This window comes from Diadema antillarum, unplaced genomic scaffold (assembly GCF_040938485.1).
Source record: "Diadema antillarum isolate AM-2024a unplaced genomic scaffold, OU_Dant_1.0 seq00001702_RagTag, whole genome shotgun sequence".
Lineage (NCBI taxonomy): Eukaryota > Metazoa > Echinodermata > Echinoidea > Diadematoida > Diadematidae > Diadema > Diadema antillarum.
In genome coordinates, this window is record NW_027272392.1 from 365,924 (window position 1) to 386,027 (window position 20,104).

Genomic DNA, 20,104 nt, shown 5'->3' on the forward strand with positions numbered 1-20,104 from the left:
TTTAGATAGCAAATTGTCATAGCAACAGCCAATTATGAAGCAGGATTCCTGTCGTGAAACCACGACACTTGTCACTGCAGCACGATGTTGCTGCCATAGCAACTTTCTCTGAAATGGAGCCAAGGAGGATGAAAGGAGTTTGCATTCTTACCGCCAAAGAACTGGTACACGGGAGAGAAGATAGTGCCCAAGATCGTTGACCTCTGCGGCGTGTCGGGGGCGTCGGTGGACAGTGACTTGGCTGCTACGGCACTGATGGGAACTGCCCGGGAAGACACACATCAATATGTAAGCACAGCTATTAGTAATCGTCAGTGACTGGTATGAAGGAAATGATTGGCACATCTACACATTGTAACTGAGACTGTGCAGTGCTGCATTGCATCATTCACACTGAAGGCATTTGTACACAGTGCCATGAGCACACTTCTCTGCTAGCTGCGGGCCACTGAAACTGACTGTTGGGCAAGTAAAATGTGAAAACATAGCTTTGCCTGAATTCCTTACCCCAACAGGTGTGAGAAATATACTTTCTGATTTCTGAAAGTCTCTGGTGCTGTGTCATTGTATGAAGCTCTGAAAAACTATGGCCGACATTAGATGGTAAATGCTTCAAGAAAATGTAAAGAAGTCATCAAAGACAACAGCATACATGTATATATTAATGCATCGTGCATTGTATGAATGTATGTATTTTTTATGTATAACTATTTATGTATGTAAGTATGTATGTAGCATGTATGTATGCTTTGTGTGTATGTATGAGTGTGTAACTGTACTGTATGTTTGTATGTGTATATGTACTTTGTACATGTTAGTATGTACATAGTCTTGTAAGACTCTGTGGCTGATAAAGATACCGTAAGGCGTGATGATGGTAAATTCTAAAATGGAGTGAAAACTGAATACAAACATCAGCAGCAAAACCAAACCCAAAACCAAAACCAAAACCAAATTAAAAACAAAAACAAAAACAAATACTCCCTGATTTGCATGAGATTTGCCTGCACTGTGCCTGCACTGCAGTGCGGGTCTAAGCTTTCCAATGTTATATTCTTCTTTATCACGATATAGTGTAGGTATGATGGGAGCAATGTTTACTTAATTTTAATGTGGATAAAGCCGATCATATGGGCATACACCATGAGCCACTGAAAGAAGGCGTTTGATTTTAATATCCACATTGTTCTGATACTGTAGTGGCAACACTGACATCAGCAGTCATTCAACTCTCATCAGTCTCTCCCTCAAATGCCTTTCATCCTTAACCTCAATCCTTGTCCAGCAACTTTCATATAAAACACATTGTAAAAATGGATATTTTTGAGCAATTAATTTTCCATGCTCTACCGAGTAAGATGATTTTATGTACTTGCCATTCCTCAGAAGCAAGACATTACATAGTGGTATATATAACAAGCAATACTATTTGTAAGCTTTTGTTTTCATGTTTCTGGTCACTCGAAATAGGCTAAAATTTCCACAAGATAAAAATGTCCATATCTACCTCTTTTTTTCATCCTCTACCACCACTCATTAATTATCTGTCTCTCTTCTTAAAGGGGATGGCTAGTAACTGATCAGTGGAAATCAGTGGGAGTGCTGGGGGATGATTGTTCCAAGCCTCGTGGGATTCATTTAAGAGTAGATTATATATCTATTGTTGTGTGAAAATTATTTGCTTCAGAATGGTCTCATATTCAAGTAATGTGTAGTTTAATGTACCATCACTGTACAAGCATGCTAACCTGGAAGCATTGAAGTGCACATTACTTGAATATGAGACCATTCTGAAGCAAATGATTTTAACACAACAATAGATATATATGTACTCTTAAATGAATCCCGCAAGGATTGGAACAATCATCTTCCAGCATTCCCACTGATTCCCACTGATCAGTTACTAGCCATCCCCTTTAAGCCTCTCTCTTCTTTCATCCTCTCTCTGTCTGTCTATATCTCTATTGCACACACACACACACACACATATGTATATATATATATATATATATATGTATATATATATATATATATATATATATATATATATATATATATATATATATATATGTCTTATAACACTAATATCCTTGTTTCCTATTTGATCAAATTTTCTCCCTTTATCTACATCTGTACTCAAATCTGTATACTCTTTTTCTTTCCTCACTGCTCATCTCACCTTAAGCTCTTTCTGCACAAAGTCATCTTTTCTTCCCAAATTCTGGATTCTCTTTCTTTTTATTCTCTTTTTTTTTCTTTATTGAAGTCATCTCTTATGGCTTCAGGTAGAGTTTTGCTATTCAAATCAACCAGTCTAATATCCATGTCGCTTCTCTGCTCCCTCTTCTCTCACTCGGTGCCTCTCTGCGCCGAGTTTTCTTCCATTCAGATCTTAAACCACATAGTAACATTAATACAAGTCATCTCAGACTGGCACAAGTTTGACTTTCATATCTTCAATGCGTCAAATATCTTAATACCCTTTTGCTTTTGATTTCATGTGCATGAAATCCCTCTTTACCGCCCTGTATTCCACTGTTCTTGCTGTCGCTGGACTTACACTTTACAACACATTCATATTTTCTCAATGCTCCACTCTCTTTTTATTTCATTCTATTTTTTTTAATCGTGGATGTCTCTCTTTCGTAGGCTGTGTTACAGTTTTCTCTTTTCAAATTCTTCCTCCCATCTCTTCTCTATACATTTCATTATGCAGGAAGTCGGTACATATTCTCCTACTTGGAGGGGTTTGAGTGACATTTCAAGAAACTGAGAGCATTGTTCGCCCAAACGGATGCCAATTTTGCAACTATTTTTAACCGCAGAGGCGGAATCTTTCTCCTTGCCTACTATGGATAAAAATGCAAATGCTCTCCACGGTTCTGCAAAGCAATGAAGATGCAGCAGATCATAGTGAAACAGAAAAGGTGTGTGTGTGTATGTGTGTGTGTGTGTGTGTGTGTGGGTGTGTGAGCGTGTGTGTCTGTGTGTGAGTGTGTGTGAGTGTGTGTGTGTGTGTGTTTGTGTGTGTGTGTGTGTGCGTGTGTGTGTGTGTGTGTTTGTGTGTGTGTAAGTATAAGGGGGAGGAGATAATGAATGGGGATATACTTCCAGTGCCCTTGCTCTGGAGGTGTCCACACTACTGGTGATTTATGGCAAGATACAGTTAACTCCTACAAATATGACTGATTGTTATGTCTCAGAAACAAAGAAACTTGAACCTGACAAAAAAGTCAACAAAAACAAAAACACAACAAAATCTAAATTTTGGACTGAATGCATATTATGTGTATGGGGCATCCTTTTGAAGCAGTTTCTCTCTTCTTGCCAATGCCAAATCTCCACCCTCCCCTCTGCAAATACATACAAATTACAAGGTGTAAAAATGGTTGGGACAGAGTTACTATGTACCTTCCATGTCTGAAATTTCCTCCTGTTTTTCCACTCTCCTCCGCTTCATCTTGGCGGCGGCCATAACTGGCGTGGATGCGATCAGAGTGTTCGCATCTTCCTCTTCCGCTCGTCTCCTCTTGCGAGACATGTCATCCTCCTGGGACCAAAAAATAAAAGAAAAGGAGGGGGAGGGGGGGGGGGGAGGGGTTAGAGAAGCTATCAGAAACAAGACATGATGTATTCATCACATTCACACACAGCAGCATTCCATGTTCTCTGCGTTTCAGCCACAACGCACGGAATGATAGGCCGAGAGTGACAAATGGCTTCTGATGTTTCCAATCAAAGGTCTGTCAGGAATGGGCCATCAAACAAAAGAATGCGGTTTGTAATGACACTTACAGACACTACTTCTCGCAATTATGTGAGGAGTGTTCATGCAGAAGCTGACACACATTGCATTATTCCCCTCGCACTTTTTACAGCAAAACTAGACTTGTAACACAAAAACAATTTCATTTAAAAAGAAACGACAACACTATAGGAAATCATACCTGATCTGGAAAACTACATTTTTGCAAAGGTCTAATTACTACAAATGCACAAGGTGGGGAACAATGTCATCTAAAGAGAATTAAGGACAAAGTTCTACATATCTTTCTACTCACACACGGTACCTAAAGTAGTGTATGACCAACTGTTAAAAGGAAAAGGCATGATATTAAATCATTCTTATGTGTACCTGTAGTAGCAATCAAATTGGAAAACTCTAGATGTCGATAATGGTACAGATAATATTCATCATTTTTTAAGCTGTCCAACTGTGCTTTTTTAATTTTTTTCAAATTTCCTTGAGGACCTACATAATATACCTGTAGTAACCAGATTTAGACCGATACCTTTATTTACTAAATCCACTTCAGTGTTACAAGACTCGAGTCGAATGCAACATATCTGTTAATCTGTCAAACACTGTAAACGTCTTTGGTATCTACAGAGGTGTGCATAGAATGTGGTCAGATCTGAAGACCAATGAGTTGCTGCTTTAACCCTTTCTGTGCCAGGGACTTTGGACAGTGTGTACAAAGCTATGGGGTTTTTCTATGTCAATTGGCACTCAAAGCACAAAAGAGTCAAATGAGATGAATCTGCTGGCAATGAATTATACATTAAATCTGCAGTGACTTACAATGTTTAGATATAGATATCACCATGATTACACATCTAAGGCTGCATTTATCAACTTTCCCCTGTTTGAACGGCTTTCAAAAGCCGTTTCCAAAGCCCTTTAGAAACGGCTTCCAAAATAGTTGCGCTTATCAACTCTTCGCGAACACGATAACTGGCCTGTCACTGCACAGCTGCATTGCGCAATTGGACCCGAGGAGAAGAGGTCATATAAGGCGTGCATTGTTCGTAAGTGCAGTACAATACTACAAAGCCGTTTCAAAACAGCTTTGCGTTTATCAACTTCAAAAGGCTCTTACAAACAGGTTTCTGAAAACCTGTTTAGGAAACCTGTTTGGAAAGCCACAAATTTGTAGCTTTCGAAAAGGCTTTCCGGAAAGGGCTTTCAAAACAGCTTTGCGTTTATCAACTCGTAAAAATTCCTTGAAAGCTGTTTGGAAAACCTGTTTCTGCCGAGAAAAAGAGAGTTGATAAACGCACCCTTAGATAGACACCATAAACATGCAACTTGGAAAAAGGAGGCGATTGCCAGTTTGAAGATGAAATTGGCATCCCACTGCTAAATCCAAAGGCTGTTTGAAGTGTAATATGGACCCTAAATCCGATGCCATATACACATTATTGTAATACACACTGGGACAAGATCAAGATGACAGTATATTCAGGGATATGATTTACAAAAGAAGAACTTGAGTGCATGCAGAGCCTGCAGTTATGCATAATAATATGAAAAATGATTTCTTTGAGAAGACTGCCAAAGACAGATCTACAGGTTTAGAATGACTGCTTGAGTGTCACGCAAGTCTTCCCCAGCGTTGCTCATTCAAAAGCTAGTATCATGTTACTCATCTCAGCCGAGAACAATCGAAACGAAATTCTGCATCATCACCTCCTGGATTGTCATTCTTATCAAATCCTCTCAGAGGGATTGAGACAAAAGATACACGTCTGGAATGGAATGCGCAGTGGTAACTGTGGGACTGCCCTTTAGGCCTGTTCTCTTTGAGAACTATCAAAATGTGAAACATTGCAATGTTTGAACTTCCTGTGCAAACTGGACAATAAAGAGTCACAAAGTTTGACATGTCTGCAGCACACAACTTGAACAATATCCTGACCGACAAACTGCATATACCGTATGTCAAAAAAAAAAAATTACAACGGGGCCCTACGCAATGATATCTTTGAAAATAGTGAATCAATCTGAATACAAATTCAGGGTATGAGACTATAACTCATTGCCCACATCTTACAGAAAACCCCATTCAATTTGCTTCAGTGGTCAAAGAGAAATGAGGAATTTTGTAGAGGATGTCAGGAATCTCTTTTGTCCAAGTTCTGTCTATTGTTCACACACAAAATCATCGAAGTGCTAAACTTGGAAGAATCAGACTCATGACATGCTTAACTACAATCCCCATTTCTCTGTGACCACTTAACCAAATCGAATGGGGATTTCTGCAAAATAGAGCTAAGATGTTATATTTTAAGACCCTGAAGTAGCATTGAAAATGCGAAAATCTGATTGCAATTTTTGTGGGACATACTGCAGTATGTCCCTCAAAAATTACAATCAAATTTTCGAATTGATAACATCCAAAATGATCGACCTGTCTAAGTGCAACTTCGGGGCCTTAAAATATAACATCTTAGCTTTATTTTGCAGAAAGACTCATTCAATTTGGTTAAGCGGTCACAGAGAAATGTAGATTGTTGTAAAGCATGTCATGAGTCTAATTTTTCCAATTTTAGCAATTCAATGCTCTAGTGCGTGAATAATAGACAGAACTTGGACAAAAGAGATTCCCGACATCCTCTACAAAATTCCTCATTTCTCTTTGACCACAGAAGCAAATCGAATGGGGTTTTCTGTAAGATGTGGGCAATGAGTTATAGTTTCATACCCTGAATTTGTATTTAGATTGATTCACTATTTTTAAAGATATCATTGCGGGGGGTCCCGATGTAATTTTTTGGGGGACATACTGTATACAGTGTACATGTATACATACTATGTATCTTAAATGTTCTTGCAGGGTGTACAGAGGGGAAGTCGTGCAATGTTTAAGTACCGAAATTTGTCTGCAGTGAGCATTTCCCTTGCAAAAAGTCATGCGATTATCAAAAAAAAAAAAATTACAAAAAATCTCACCCTGTTTTACGATTTCTGCTGGCAATGGCGTTAGGCAGCATTTTATGCTGCTGCCTTACAACTTTTGCCCAAATCTTGTGATTTTCCTAATATTGCAATTTTTCACTAGCAGCGTGAATGGCCTCTCGAATGCAGGGAAGGAATTTAACAGTAATATTCCGCATCTGTAAATTTCGAGGATGGCAAAACACTCCTCCTGTAAACTCCACTAATATAATTCTTTGAAGCTAGTGGTGCAGTATATGACATAATACATCCCAGTGAAAGAGACCACAAAGGGAACTATTTGCACAAAATTACTCATGACAGTCAATAGCTTACATGTCTTCTTCAGTCCTATTCATTGGCTCCTGAAATGAGTATGTTGGATGTCCCTTGTCAGATGGCTCAAGTTTTGTGTGTGTACATGTAATATGTCAAGGAGTACGAAACTGATAAATTCTCTTGGTAATGCATGTACAAACAGCTGTGATAATGCATTTGTTCTGCAATTGTCAACATATCAATATATTTGAATTTATAGCAAAGAGGAAAGATTAATTTTTATCAAGCATTAGAAATTACATTTAGGATGTAAAAAACCTTTACAGGTTGATCATCAATTACTTTCCATTACAATGCTAAGTCTATTACCTTTAAAGTGAAAAAGTTCTTAAAAAGGAGGTGTTTTTTTAATCCTTGTTTGGTTGAAATATGATTGTCTTTACTGATTGCTGTAGAGTACATGTACATAATATCACTTCAAATCTTTCTGTTGTTTGGACCATCTGCGTCATTAACCCGTTGAGGACGGTTTCATTTTGCTACAACACACATTTTCCATAGACACCTGCCTGAGTATACTCGGGACTCGTCCTCAACGGATTAACCTGTTGAGGACGCGTCCCGAGTATACTCATGTGTTGAAGCAAAATGAAACCGTCCTCAACGGGTTAACAATGTACAGTATACAATTCTTTTTAACCCATCTCTGAGACCTTCGTAACATCTCGTCAGAGGGACAATAAACATAAAAGGAGGGAAAGTAAGTAAACAAGATGAAAAACATGTATTTTGCGACCGTTGTACAGTACAAACCTCCTCCAAGAAATTGGCTTTTAAAATTTGTGATGTAATTCCCTCTACAGTGTGCATGTTGGAACACACCGTAGGCTGAGGTGTTTGTTAGCCACAACACAAAGCTTTCCCTGCGCTCGAAAGTGCACTTCATGTCAAAATGTTGGACCAATGTATTCACATGGCTTCATCAAGGTCAGCTTTCTTGGAAAACATTTGTATCAAGTTGAGAACATAAATGTAAACAGCACTGCAGGAAAGACTTGGAGGGCTTTCACACTTACAGACAAAACCTGTTTGTAAACATGCACAAACACATGTTTGCAACCACTGCACAGTAGAACTCAACTTTTTTTCCGATGTTTTCTACAAATATTGCTGCTTTCGCTCAATCCACATTTGTATTCGGGCTTTGGTTTACTTTGAGTATATCAGAGATTTGCAAGTTTGGTTGACATGCCACAGAGTTTGTGTGATACATCTGCTACATGGAACATCATTTGCAGTTTGTGGTCAGTACAGAGATAAACTCCAGTGTGAAATACCCATATTAATTGAGAGACATTCAGAAATGTGAGTCCGAAAAGTGATTAAATTTACAAACAAGTCTTGAAAATCTGAAATCTCCCTGAGAAATACAATGGATCTTGTTTGATCCCAAGAAAACCATAAAGAAAAAACAAACAAACCAACAAACAAAAAACTGGCCCCATCATGGAAAATACATTGTGGCTTTCCGTATGAATCACCACAAATGCAGAACACACACCGTTCACTGCAGTAATGAGTATGAGTCGTACCGGTTCGGCAGAGTGGTAAACAAAAATATTCTTATCAACTGAGTGGGCGGGATAGACTTGTGTGGGCAGGCAGGCATACATGTCTATTTTGCATCCCCAGAAAACCTGATCATTTTGCCATCGTTTACACAAAAAAAGAAGAGCAATGTAAGCAAATTAGTCTGCGGTTTGGATCCTTTGGATTAATACGAGGAATTCATTTGCCTCGTAAACACATATAAACCATGACCATGTACACTTATCCTGGATGAAGTGTATACCTCCTTAGCGTATACAAGTACCAGTAGTCAAAGGCCTGAGAACACATGCACTGCATTTTGTGAGAAGTCCAAAGGGGGAAAAGAATGTGTACATGTATGTGTTTTTGTACATACAATGTGTCTGTGTGATAGAATTCAGGTTTATGTCCTTATTTGCCCTATGTTAAATAAAACTGCACACATTTTCTAATCATTTTTTTAATCTGCATGTTTCTTCTGTCCACCTAAACCATGCAAATTCTGTTAAAAGTTTAAATACTGTATACAATTGAATGATTTCAAACTTACAGTAATGTACACAGTCTAGAAAGTTCCAACAATTACTGTACTTCAATACAAACATGATTGCTCGGATACATCTCAAACAGTGACTAACAGTTTTCATCAGATTACAAACCAAAACAATCTATAGGCTTTTGGGAATCGTCCCACGCAGTGAGGATACGTATTAGATCATGCATTCAGAGTATGCGGATAGCTCTGGCTTGGCTGCTGATAGTCAGACAAGAACAACTAGACGTTACTTCTACACCGCACTTTCACTTTCGATTTGATTCAAACGCATTAATGTTAGCATCATCCATCTTCAAAAAACATTTCCAACTAATGCAGAGACAAAGAGAAGTACAACAGGATACTTAGAAACATTGTACGTACAACTGTGTAGGTCAATGAATGCAAACATCCATTCATCCCTGCTTGGTCAGGGAGCATCCCGACCAAATTATCAAAATGAATTTGACATTTGGGATTTAGTTCTGTTCATAGTACAGTGCATCTGTTCTTTGCTTCTTTCTGTTTTGAGAGCAATGATTCAAAGCCTCATATCAAATCAATGTGGAATTCCCAAGTCATGCAACAAAGCTCACGTATTAAAAAATTGTACACGCTGTGGCTGTATAAGCTGTATCTGGCACACATTACACTTGACACAATGAGGACCATTCCAAACTCACCGCGGGGGTTTGCCAGACCAGTTTCTTGAGGGAGGAGAGGATACTCAGGGTGGAAGGTGGGTGGGGGCCAGACGAGGAAGAAGAGGCCTAGAGAGACATAAAGACATACGGAGGGAACAAGAAAGATGGAGACAAAGACAGAAAGAAGGGTTGAGGGAAGGGATGGAACGACACAAGATGGGGGAAGGAAGGGAAGAGACGGGCAGAAAACTCTTAAAAGCTAATGTACTCTTCCACACCATGTTAAAGTTGGCTTTTGATATAAATGAATAGTCAACTCAGATGATCATGATGGAAGAACTTTTGCCAAAATAAGACATAAATTAGAAAGTTTCAGACTTGGAATGTTTCAGAGTAATGCTCATTTCTACCAACCACTTGTGCAAATCATTTGAGGTATTGATGTGATGCGCTAATAAGTCTTCAAATGACCTTCCCATAAATAATTTTCCTGGTATCGCACATCAATTTGCTGTGAATTTTGGATGTGACTGCTACCACATGTTATTGTGTAGCAATTTCATTGCACAGAATTGTACATCATTTTGTAAAAAATATGTATGTCCATCAACTAAAATTGCTATTCAGTTTCAAGAAGGGAAAGAACATGTATTCCCTGCCTTCAGACAATTCATTTATTTTATCTATTTATTTATTTTTTTTTTTTGGGGGGGGGGGACATTAAACACATTTGAGATACAAACTTGGATCCTTTTTGTCAAATTTTTGGGTAGCTACAACTTGGCAATAATGTTTTTTGTTTTTTGTTGTTTTTTTTTTGGGGGGGGGGTTATAGCTCCAACTGAATAATAACTTGATTTCAATGAGATTTTTGTGCATATTTATTATATTTACCAAAGTCATCTCAAACATGGTGTAGAATTACACTCACACTAGGTACACAAACAAAGTATCAGTTTTTCCCTAGCCAGCTATTAGTTCCAGATGAATCAAGATCCATTGTGGCATGCCAGAGATTATATATTAAACACATCCTAAATCTATGTAATAAAGGTTTGATGTTGTGACCTTGGCTTCATTGTGTATTTCTCTTTTATTCCCACATGACTTTCTTTCTTTCATCTTATGCCACAATGCACAGTAAGCTAAGTTGTGATGTACCCAATATAAAATCAGGTTTGGCTCGTGAATCTATCAAGGTTTTCAGTGTTTTGCATCATTAAACAATCATGGATGAGTCATAAAAAGAGCAGCATGGTTCAATTTGGCATAGCATATTGCATTTTGCTTCAATGCACATACACTAGGTACAATGTAGGTCAAAACATTTCTAGTGCTGATATTGACTTTTCACATAGAACTGATTGAGAACTCCTGCTATTAAGTTTTCAGCAACGATATCCAAACTGTCCCTCTTCCGAGCACAAATAAAATTTCAAACCATTGCTCCCTGGTGCTTCAAGAAACCTCTCATAATTTCAATTCCAAAGCTGGAGGTGATTTTGTTTGAGAAGCCAATGTTTAAGAAGCAAAGTGTTTTCGATGTGCCTGAAAGTAATGTATGACACTACAACACACACTGATTTCTGAACAACATTTTACATTGTGAGGAAAAACCTCTTCTCGCTTCAAGTCGTATCTATTCTTACTAAATACACACAACCAGATGTGACATACCACCACCAACACATGGAATCATACTTTTTGTGGGAGGGGGGGGGGGGGGGGGGAGGGGGGTAGCCCATGGCTGCAAACGGTAGTTAACAGGTTCCACTGTGGTTGTGCAGTTCAAATCTTTACTCATTTGCAGAAGCCGTATTTACTTCTCTTTCCTGGCACAACTCATCATGGAAGGTAATGACTTGGATTCCAGATTTGGTATTGAACCTAAAAGAATTTTTACCACCCTTCCAAAGGTTCAAACAATAAATCATTACAAAGGTATTGTTTCAAATCATCAATCCTCGCACTCGATATCCTCTCCTCTCTCCATCTCTTCTTTCCCCTCTCATCTAAACTTGTCTAATCTATTCCATCTATTTTCTATCCTCTCTTCTTATCTCTTTCTCATCACGCAAAGCTTCAGTTTTAGTTGTTTCTTTTAAAGCCATTTTTGTATAATACTCTGTTATGTGTTAATTGTTTCTCTACGATGTGGTTTAATTTGGGGGGGGGGGGGGGGAGACCCTAGTAATACAAGCTGTGCTTTTGATTTAGGCTCCATTACCTTGGTTCATGAGACTAATATGTCAGGGGTCGCACTTAACTTTTTTTTAACTAGCCAGGCGGACTACTTAGAATCAATTTTGACACTGAAGCAATATTTTGGCTAGCCAGACGGACTAGTAACTTCAGAATTTTATGATTTTTAGCTAGTCCGACATGATTTTGGGTGGCCAATGGCCAGCGGACCATCGCCAATTTTGAACCCTGTATGTACATCACCATTTGTTGCAAATGCGTACATTATAAAACCATATGTTTCAATCATTTTTGTATGTTAAAAAAAAAATGTTGTTGAATAGTTACAATCATTGTCACTCAGTTATGCTCGTTTCTTCGTTCTGTGAATACGAAGCGGAAATAAATTAAAATCAATCAACAAAGAGACAGCCTTTAAATCATCTCAAGTCATGGGAAATTTTGCTGTGGAAATTATTGTCTTGTCCTCAATAAATTAGTTACACAGAATTATACATGTTGACGTATCCCATCTTACAGAAAGATGACACGGAAGCACACTTGGTAAAATTCATAAACTTGCATAAAGCTAGAAATGGAAATTGCCAATTTGAAACAGAATAACTGTAAAACGAGGAATGTTCATGTGCATTTCAATTTTGTGAATTTTGCAAGAGCCAAGATTTGCAAAATTATAATGCACACAAAAGTTCTTGTCTACACAATATGCATTGAATGTTAGAGGCAACTTGCGAATATTTCATGCCGCGAAAAAGGCCGTCGGCTCCAATTCATGAAAATTTCATGCCGCGAAAATATGTTTTACAGTACTGACTTCTAATTAATCAACAAAAATGTGTTGGCATCTTAAGGATCACTTATAAATATATAGTGATCTGCAGAGGTTACTGATGATTCTGCCACAAAATTAAATGTTACAAGTCCCCCCCCCCCCCCCAAAAAAAAAAAAAAAAAAAAAAAAAAAAACTCAAATGAGGGAGTCTTTGTGCTATTTTATGAAACTTAATTAGCAATGAGAAATGTTGCATGGGGGAAATAAATCATGTTTTACCTTTTATGAGCAAACCACATTCATAACCTATTTCTATGGTCATGCTTGCATTGCCTTCCTTCACATTGAAGATTCCCACATCACAAAATCATTCATGTGATTGTCACCCCATAAATTGTGTACGACACTCATTGCAAGATGCAAGAATACACCCAATAAAAACAAAGCAAGAAACAAAACCCCTCCTTGTACACGAAGTAGTGAACAGTGGCTGGCTCAAGTAGTTGCATTTTTTTCCTTTTTTTTTTTGCCTGCGGACGTGCGTGAAAATACTGCTGGTATCTGCTTGAGCAACTAGATTGCTATGACACAGGCATTGTTGTTTGAGTCATGAATGAACAGGTGTCAATAGGGAGGCAGCCCCAGCGTAAAACACAGCTGAGCAAATGTAAAGCCGCAGTCACTGTGTATCCCCGCATTGCCTTCATGCATGCCATTCCTTCGCAGTTTTGCCTACATTGTACATATTGTGCAACCATACTGTACAACAAGTGTTAACCGTGCCATAATTGTGTGCAGTTTTTATCGATTTCTGGGTGATTTTTTCTTTTTTTCTTTGACAATGGCAATTCATGCAGAGAAAAGTGCATTCATAATGAATAGAAGTCATCGCAAATCTTATATTAATGTCTCATGAAAGTGCTACTGATATCAGTGTACATTTTTATCCAGGATGTTGATATGCAATTCCCCCCCCCCCCCCAAAAAAAAAGTGTCATTATGATTTAAACAAAAAACTGATAATTAAGGTTTTAATCCTGCCAGTCAAATCACCTACATAAAGATAATTTCTACATGGGGTCATTTCACAATGGCAAATAACCAACTGATATAGATGAAAAATAGGTGTACATTTTTACACTGCAGAAAATGCATGAAGAAAAAACTTGCGAGTCCATTTGCCACTGTGGCTTCATGTAGTGGAGTCAGGGAATTCCAAACTAGACAGAGGATATACACAAAATGAATTCATTTGTACAGCCATTATGATTGTGTGCATCAAACACTAGGGCCTGAATTCACGAAGGTGGTTTAAATTTAAACCATGGTTTATGCAAATTTCTCCTCTGGAAATATGATCGCAGATTATGTATGCCAACAGAAGTCCAGTAACAAGTGCACATTTGTCAAAGGCACGCCTATTTCACACTCATTCCAGACCATGGCCTAAATTTGTACCACGGTTTTTAAGTTTAAACCACCTTTGTGAATTCGGGCCAAAGTGGGCAGGGTTTGGGGATAAAGAGGTCCTGAATAACCATCCATTCATTGGTGAGTAAAGAGGCGAATGTTTAATACACTGGTGAAAAACTATTACAAAACAAAAATGAATAAACAAATAAATAAATAAATAAATAAGTAAATGAATAGATAAATAGATAGATAAATAAATAAATAAATAACTGAATAAATAAATAAATAAATAATCATCACACTTGGGGATGGGCATTATGTTTGAAGTTTTCAGTGGAACATCATTAAAAAGAGGACAGATGTAACAAAATCCTCTTGACAAGGTGATTTTGCAAGTCCCAACCCTTCATATTTCTTTGTTTTGCACCCTGATATAGTGTGAAACCGAACACAAGTTAAATGTCATTTCTTCTTCTTTTTTTTAAGTCATTAAAGCAAGGTTCCCCTGCACCAGCAATTGCTACTCACTTCCATCAACAGTCTGGAGAACAAGACAAACCCAGGGTTTCAATGCTAAATGAAAGAACTCCTATTATAGAATAAGTGTAAAATCTCAAAAAAATTTACCCTTGATCTTTGCCCTCATGTCCCTTAAAAAGTAATCATCATTTAATTCCTGTATGGAAACAGATAAAAAAAAGAAAGACTTAGTGTCTCAGAAAGGTTCATCTCAAGAAATCTTCAAGTTCCTGTGGCAGCAAGATCCATGGTCAAGCTGAAAACGAACTGCTCCAGGCACCACAAAAAGGTTGAAGCATGAACTGGTATAAGGGTGACAAATCTCTGAAGCAAAAGTCGTTGCAAACTCCTAGGGAAACCTGTCACAAAGAAAGCTGACAACATATGTTTGCCTACAGCCCCAACAGTCACTGAAATCTAGGGAGATAAGCATTAGTCACGAATGGTCCCTTGCTCTATGAGCATGATTGTTTCATAGCTTCTTTGCTCTATGAGCATGATTGTTTCATAGCATCTATAACAACTACATCCCTGTTCTGCTTTATTCCTTGCATCATCATATCTAACGTTTTGATCTCCACAGCTGACATCAGAGCACAAAAGATTGAAAGCTGCGTGGGGACTCACCACTGGCGTTGTGCCGGCACAACAGTCGCCGTTGGTGTGCGACACCGATATTGTCGTAGCTCCGTTCGTGGTCACGCCCTCTGGCATCACGTTTACGCGCCTGCGAGTTGTTCGGCTGCTACTGCTGCTGCTGGTGGTATAATTTGAGACGCTGTGGCTGTTCTTGTTGCTGCTGCTACTACTGCTGCTGGCATTCCTGTTGCGACTTCTACGGCGGTGTCGTGACATCCTTGTCAAGACCGGCCTACATCAGTGCATCGTTCCTACACAGGGAATGAAAGATTCAAATATCTTAATTGTATCTTCATCACTACGGTGCCACAAAACCCATTTGCTCATTTGCCCGGGCATAAAAACTCACTGTCAGGCAGGCATAATGAATGGTCACTTGCCCCAGTGGCCCTTGCAGCACTCACCTACTTGTATAGGCCCTCGCCCAAATAGACATTTGGGCAAGCGGCAGACATACTTGCTGAGTGTCCTGTCTAACCTTCAGTATTTTGAGTGATGTCGTAACCTTGGTATTTACACAACTCAGTAAAACCATCCAATCCAAATGTAAACCCTTTTCAGAGACTTTTGTAAGATTCTCACACCTGTCAATCATAACATCAAATAGTCCTCATAGTAATAAATGCTGTAATATCCCAGTTCCATACTTGAACAAGCATTCAAGAATAGCCACATCCGAAAATTGAGCAAACTGCTTGGGGCTTCCTCCCATATACATGTACCTGATTTGACATCTCTATACACACAGTTGAAAAGTCTGGTTACATCAAGAGCACTCATGAAATATAGACCATGGGTACTCAATAACTGTAAAATAAATCAAGGGTTCTATGAAAGAAGATAGAGTTATCATGGTACCATACAACTAAGTAAAAGGGAGATTCATATCAAACTTATCAGACACATTTTCTGTTTAGTAAATGATATCTCAGGGCTAAAATATCGAGGACTTACACGTAACAATTTGCAAAAGAAAGACCTTTTGAAGGGAAATTTGCCATCACAGGTACTACTCACTCCCTACAAGATTTATCTCTGGGTTTCCTTTCCAATTTTTGGTACCTGTTCATCATACCAACCTTGGGTCTTGCAGCCAAGTGCTCACATTCTCTTCTCATTTACACAAAATAAGTAATAACCATCCGAAAGGTCCACTTTAAAAAACACCTCACCCACAAGTCTAAACTTCACCACAAGTCTGCCATTGCCTTGGTAGGTCATGTACATTTACATTTGAATGGAACAAGTGCATACAATAAATACATTGTAATATGTAGCTCCATTCCTTTTAACAATACACACGCATTCACAAATACAATACACACATCATACAATCTCTCTTTACGAATTGTTTACAAGATTTGACACGCAGTTTCTCCCCATTTCCTTCACTTGCAGCCATCTCTATTGCATTTCGTTAAAATGTTGAAATTTATGCAGGGAAAGTACAGTTTTCCTCACGGTTTGACGAAAGACTGACGAGCTAGCACACATCAAAAACATGTCAAGACTTGTATCAGTGAACTTGGGGGTTATTAGGAACCGTCCCTCTGTCTTGCACCCGCAAACACTTTGTGCATATCCTGTGGCAGGCAGCTACCGAATCAAGCACAGTACGACCTTGGCCATTAATCAGACAGAATGTAAGTGTCATCCCAAATTACTAAGGCACTCTGCCTGCTCCAAGAATAAACCCTTCAGCAGCCTGTTGCAGAAGACTAACCCCAGTGACTGACTGACTGGATACAACTGCATTGCTGCCGTTGTCAAGCAGTCCCCAGGCCCTGTTAGCAGTGGGAGGTCAAAGGTTAAGGTCAAGCTCAATTCCAGTCGCATGACAGCAAACAGTTTAGTGGCACAGAGGTCGATCCCATTCTTCCCGTCATGACATGCACTGCACAAATACATTTCTGGCAGGAGCTGAATTTACCAGCAGTCTCTCATCTGTGCAAATATCTTGCAGATGTAAGAACCATGTGGGCTGGTACACTAGGTTATTGAAGATGGTGTGTCTCACACTTGCTTGTTTGTGTTTTCCATCTTAAGCAAGTCAGAATGGGATGAGAGCATGATATTCAAACAAGTCTAAATCAATATTTTGGTAACTTTGCCTTGCATCAAGCTTTTTTCTTTCTTTCTTTTTTAGCATGAGCTTTAATATGTCAGTTATGTACTTTTACATTATTTCTTTTTTTATTCTTTTGTTCCTGTACTGCAAACAGCATATATATATATGTATTTCAGGGGCGGATCCAGGAATTCCATAAAGAGGGGGCACCTTTACAAACAGGGGGCGCACGCATCCCCCATTTTTTTTTAATTATTTATTTTGTTTTAGCAAGAACATAAAGGGAAAAGCGCCTGGTGCGCTCCCCCTGGTTCCGCCACTGTATTTTGTGAGGTTTACATTTTCACAAATTTTGCAAGTTGGATGCTATTTGCAGATGTAACATCATGCAAAAATATCATTAAAGACAGCCAATTCCATTTGCATGCAAATTTTTGAAAAATTGGTGAGAACACTTGGGTCAATCCACGTCAAATCATCCAATTTTCAGAAAAGTTGTCACCCGACCCCCTCCGATTTTCTTTAAAATCGCACCAAATGTTCCCCAAAGTGTCTGACGGAAAATCCCAAAATATTTTGCCCCAAGGTCAATTGGTTGCTAAGATACAGCCTCACATAGCAACCAATGCGCATTCCAAAATATTAGTTAAAAGAAAATTATGCATATTTGATCGATTGTGGTAGCATGGATATTTATGCAAAAGTGTTCATTATCTGGAAATTGAGAGAACTTTATAGTCTTTGCAAGAAAAAGTGACTGTGACGCGAAATTGACTTTTCGTTAACGTGCACGAGGTCACCGAAAATGGTGTTAAATGTTAATTTTGAAAATTTCAAAGCATATTTGGAGGCTAATATCTTCCACATTTCATCACCTCAGGTTCTAAGATATTATGCTCTTGAAGGCTTTGACTTGCTCAGTAATTTTGAAAAAAATCAGCGGATTCGTGCTCACCGTTTTTACGGAGAGCGCCCTCAAAGTTGACAAAAATGAAAAATGTGTCAAATTCAAGGTCACGGATCACCCTTCGTCCCACCTAGGAATGGCATCAATTTTTGTGTATTGATAGACATTTACCTATATTATCTTGGGTTACCAAAGAAATTTTGCTACCGAAATGTTAAATGGTAAATTTACCCCACTGAAAATGGTCGTAAACGGCCAAATTACCATGTAATATCACATATTGGGTTTAGAGGACATTTCAAATGTCCATGCTTTCAAGATGAAAAGCCGTAGCCCTGTGATATTTGCTGTAGGGGTAGTCTGTAATACATATTTTAGTAATATATACCACAAAACACTTTCATTACATAATCATGACCTTGAAATTTAATCCAAAATTTGATAAAAACAATAAGTCGCTCTATTTTCCTCATTGCACTGCATGTAATATGTGTTTTGAATGACTTTTCACAGAGCAATATTTCAAGAATTATGAAAGCTGACAGCCTGCCATATTATGGTTCTAAACTATTTGTGCTCTTCTTTCTGATTTAGTGTCAATTTGATTATGAATGTTATACCCTTGACCTTGAAGTGCTTCTAAAAATAGCTGTAAATTTGTTAACTACAAATTACACACACAAGAGGTGTTTTATGGCATAACATACTAGTGATTCTTTCACAAACACAAAAGTTTTTATGGTGTAAATGTTATATACTGGAATAACTATAGGTTCTTGCAAGATATGTCCGATTAATTACTTTGTTCTGACAATGACCCTGAATTTATGACCTTCAAAATCAGGAGAAATGTCTATTCCTGCCCATAAAGACCTGTATTTACACTGTAAGTACATATGGACATTGTACCCTACACAAGATTCTTATTCTAGCCTGTGAAAAGCAAATTAAAAGCACTGAGAGTCTTCTTTTTTGGGGGGATTTGTTCTGTAACTTATGACAATTCAAAAATCATTTCCATTCCTATATATTTTCTTGTTTTTGGTAAATTTGTTTTGTTTTTTATTTTCTACAGCATTTTTTTTTATTGGAAATTGTCACAGTCCACTTTTTCTACCATAATTTGAATAGAATTAATCAATCAAAGTGATAGATAGTGAAAATGGTCAAGTTTTTATGACTTTTACCAAAAAGCACTGTTTTCCATGGGAAATGCACACGAAATCACAAAATATTACTGTACCCTTTTGTGACTGCAATTGAGGGTCATTGTCAGAACAAAGTAATTAATTGTAACATATCTTGCAAGCACATATAGATTAATTCCAGTATATAACATTTACACCATAAAAACTTTTGTGTTTGTGAAAGAATCACTAGTATGTTATGCCATAAAACACCTGTTGTGTGTGTAATTTGTAGTTAACAAATTTACAGCTATTTTTAGAAGCACGTCAAGGTCAAGGGTATAACATTCATAATCAAATTGACACTAAATCTGAAAGAAGAGCACAAATAGTTTAGAACCTTAATATGGTAGGCTGTCAGCTTTCATAGTTCTTGAAATATTGCTCTGTGAAAAGTCATTCAAAACACATATTACATGCAGTGCAACGAGGAAAATAGAGCGACATATTGTTTTTATCAAATTTTGGATTAAATTTCAAGGTCATGATTATGTAATGAAAGTGTTTTGTGGTATATATTACTAATATATATATTACAGACTACCCCTACAGCAAATATCACAGGGCTACGGCTTTTCATCTTGAAAGCATGGACATTTGAAATGTCCTCTAAACCCAATATGTGATATTA

The 20,104-nt window shown here is 38.0% G+C and overlaps 1 protein-coding gene across 1 annotated transcript in view; it reads right to left on the reverse strand.

Moving 5' to 3' along the window:
* LOC139711782 (CTD small phosphatase-like protein 2-B) overlaps positions 1-20,104 on the reverse strand; it is a 63,711-nt gene that overhangs the window by 16,764 nt on the left and 26,843 nt on the right. Inside the window, exons 2-4 of the mRNA XM_071623636.1 lie at positions 15,300-15,562; positions 3,412-3,550; positions 152-262 (exon numbers count right to left, since the gene is read on the reverse strand). Of these exons, the coding sequence (XP_071479737.1) occupies positions 152-262; positions 3,412-3,550; positions 15,300-15,527 (478 nt within the window). The 5' untranslated portion in view covers positions 15,528-15,562. The remainder of the gene's footprint in view (positions 1-151; positions 263-3,411; positions 3,551-15,299; positions 15,563-20,104) is intronic.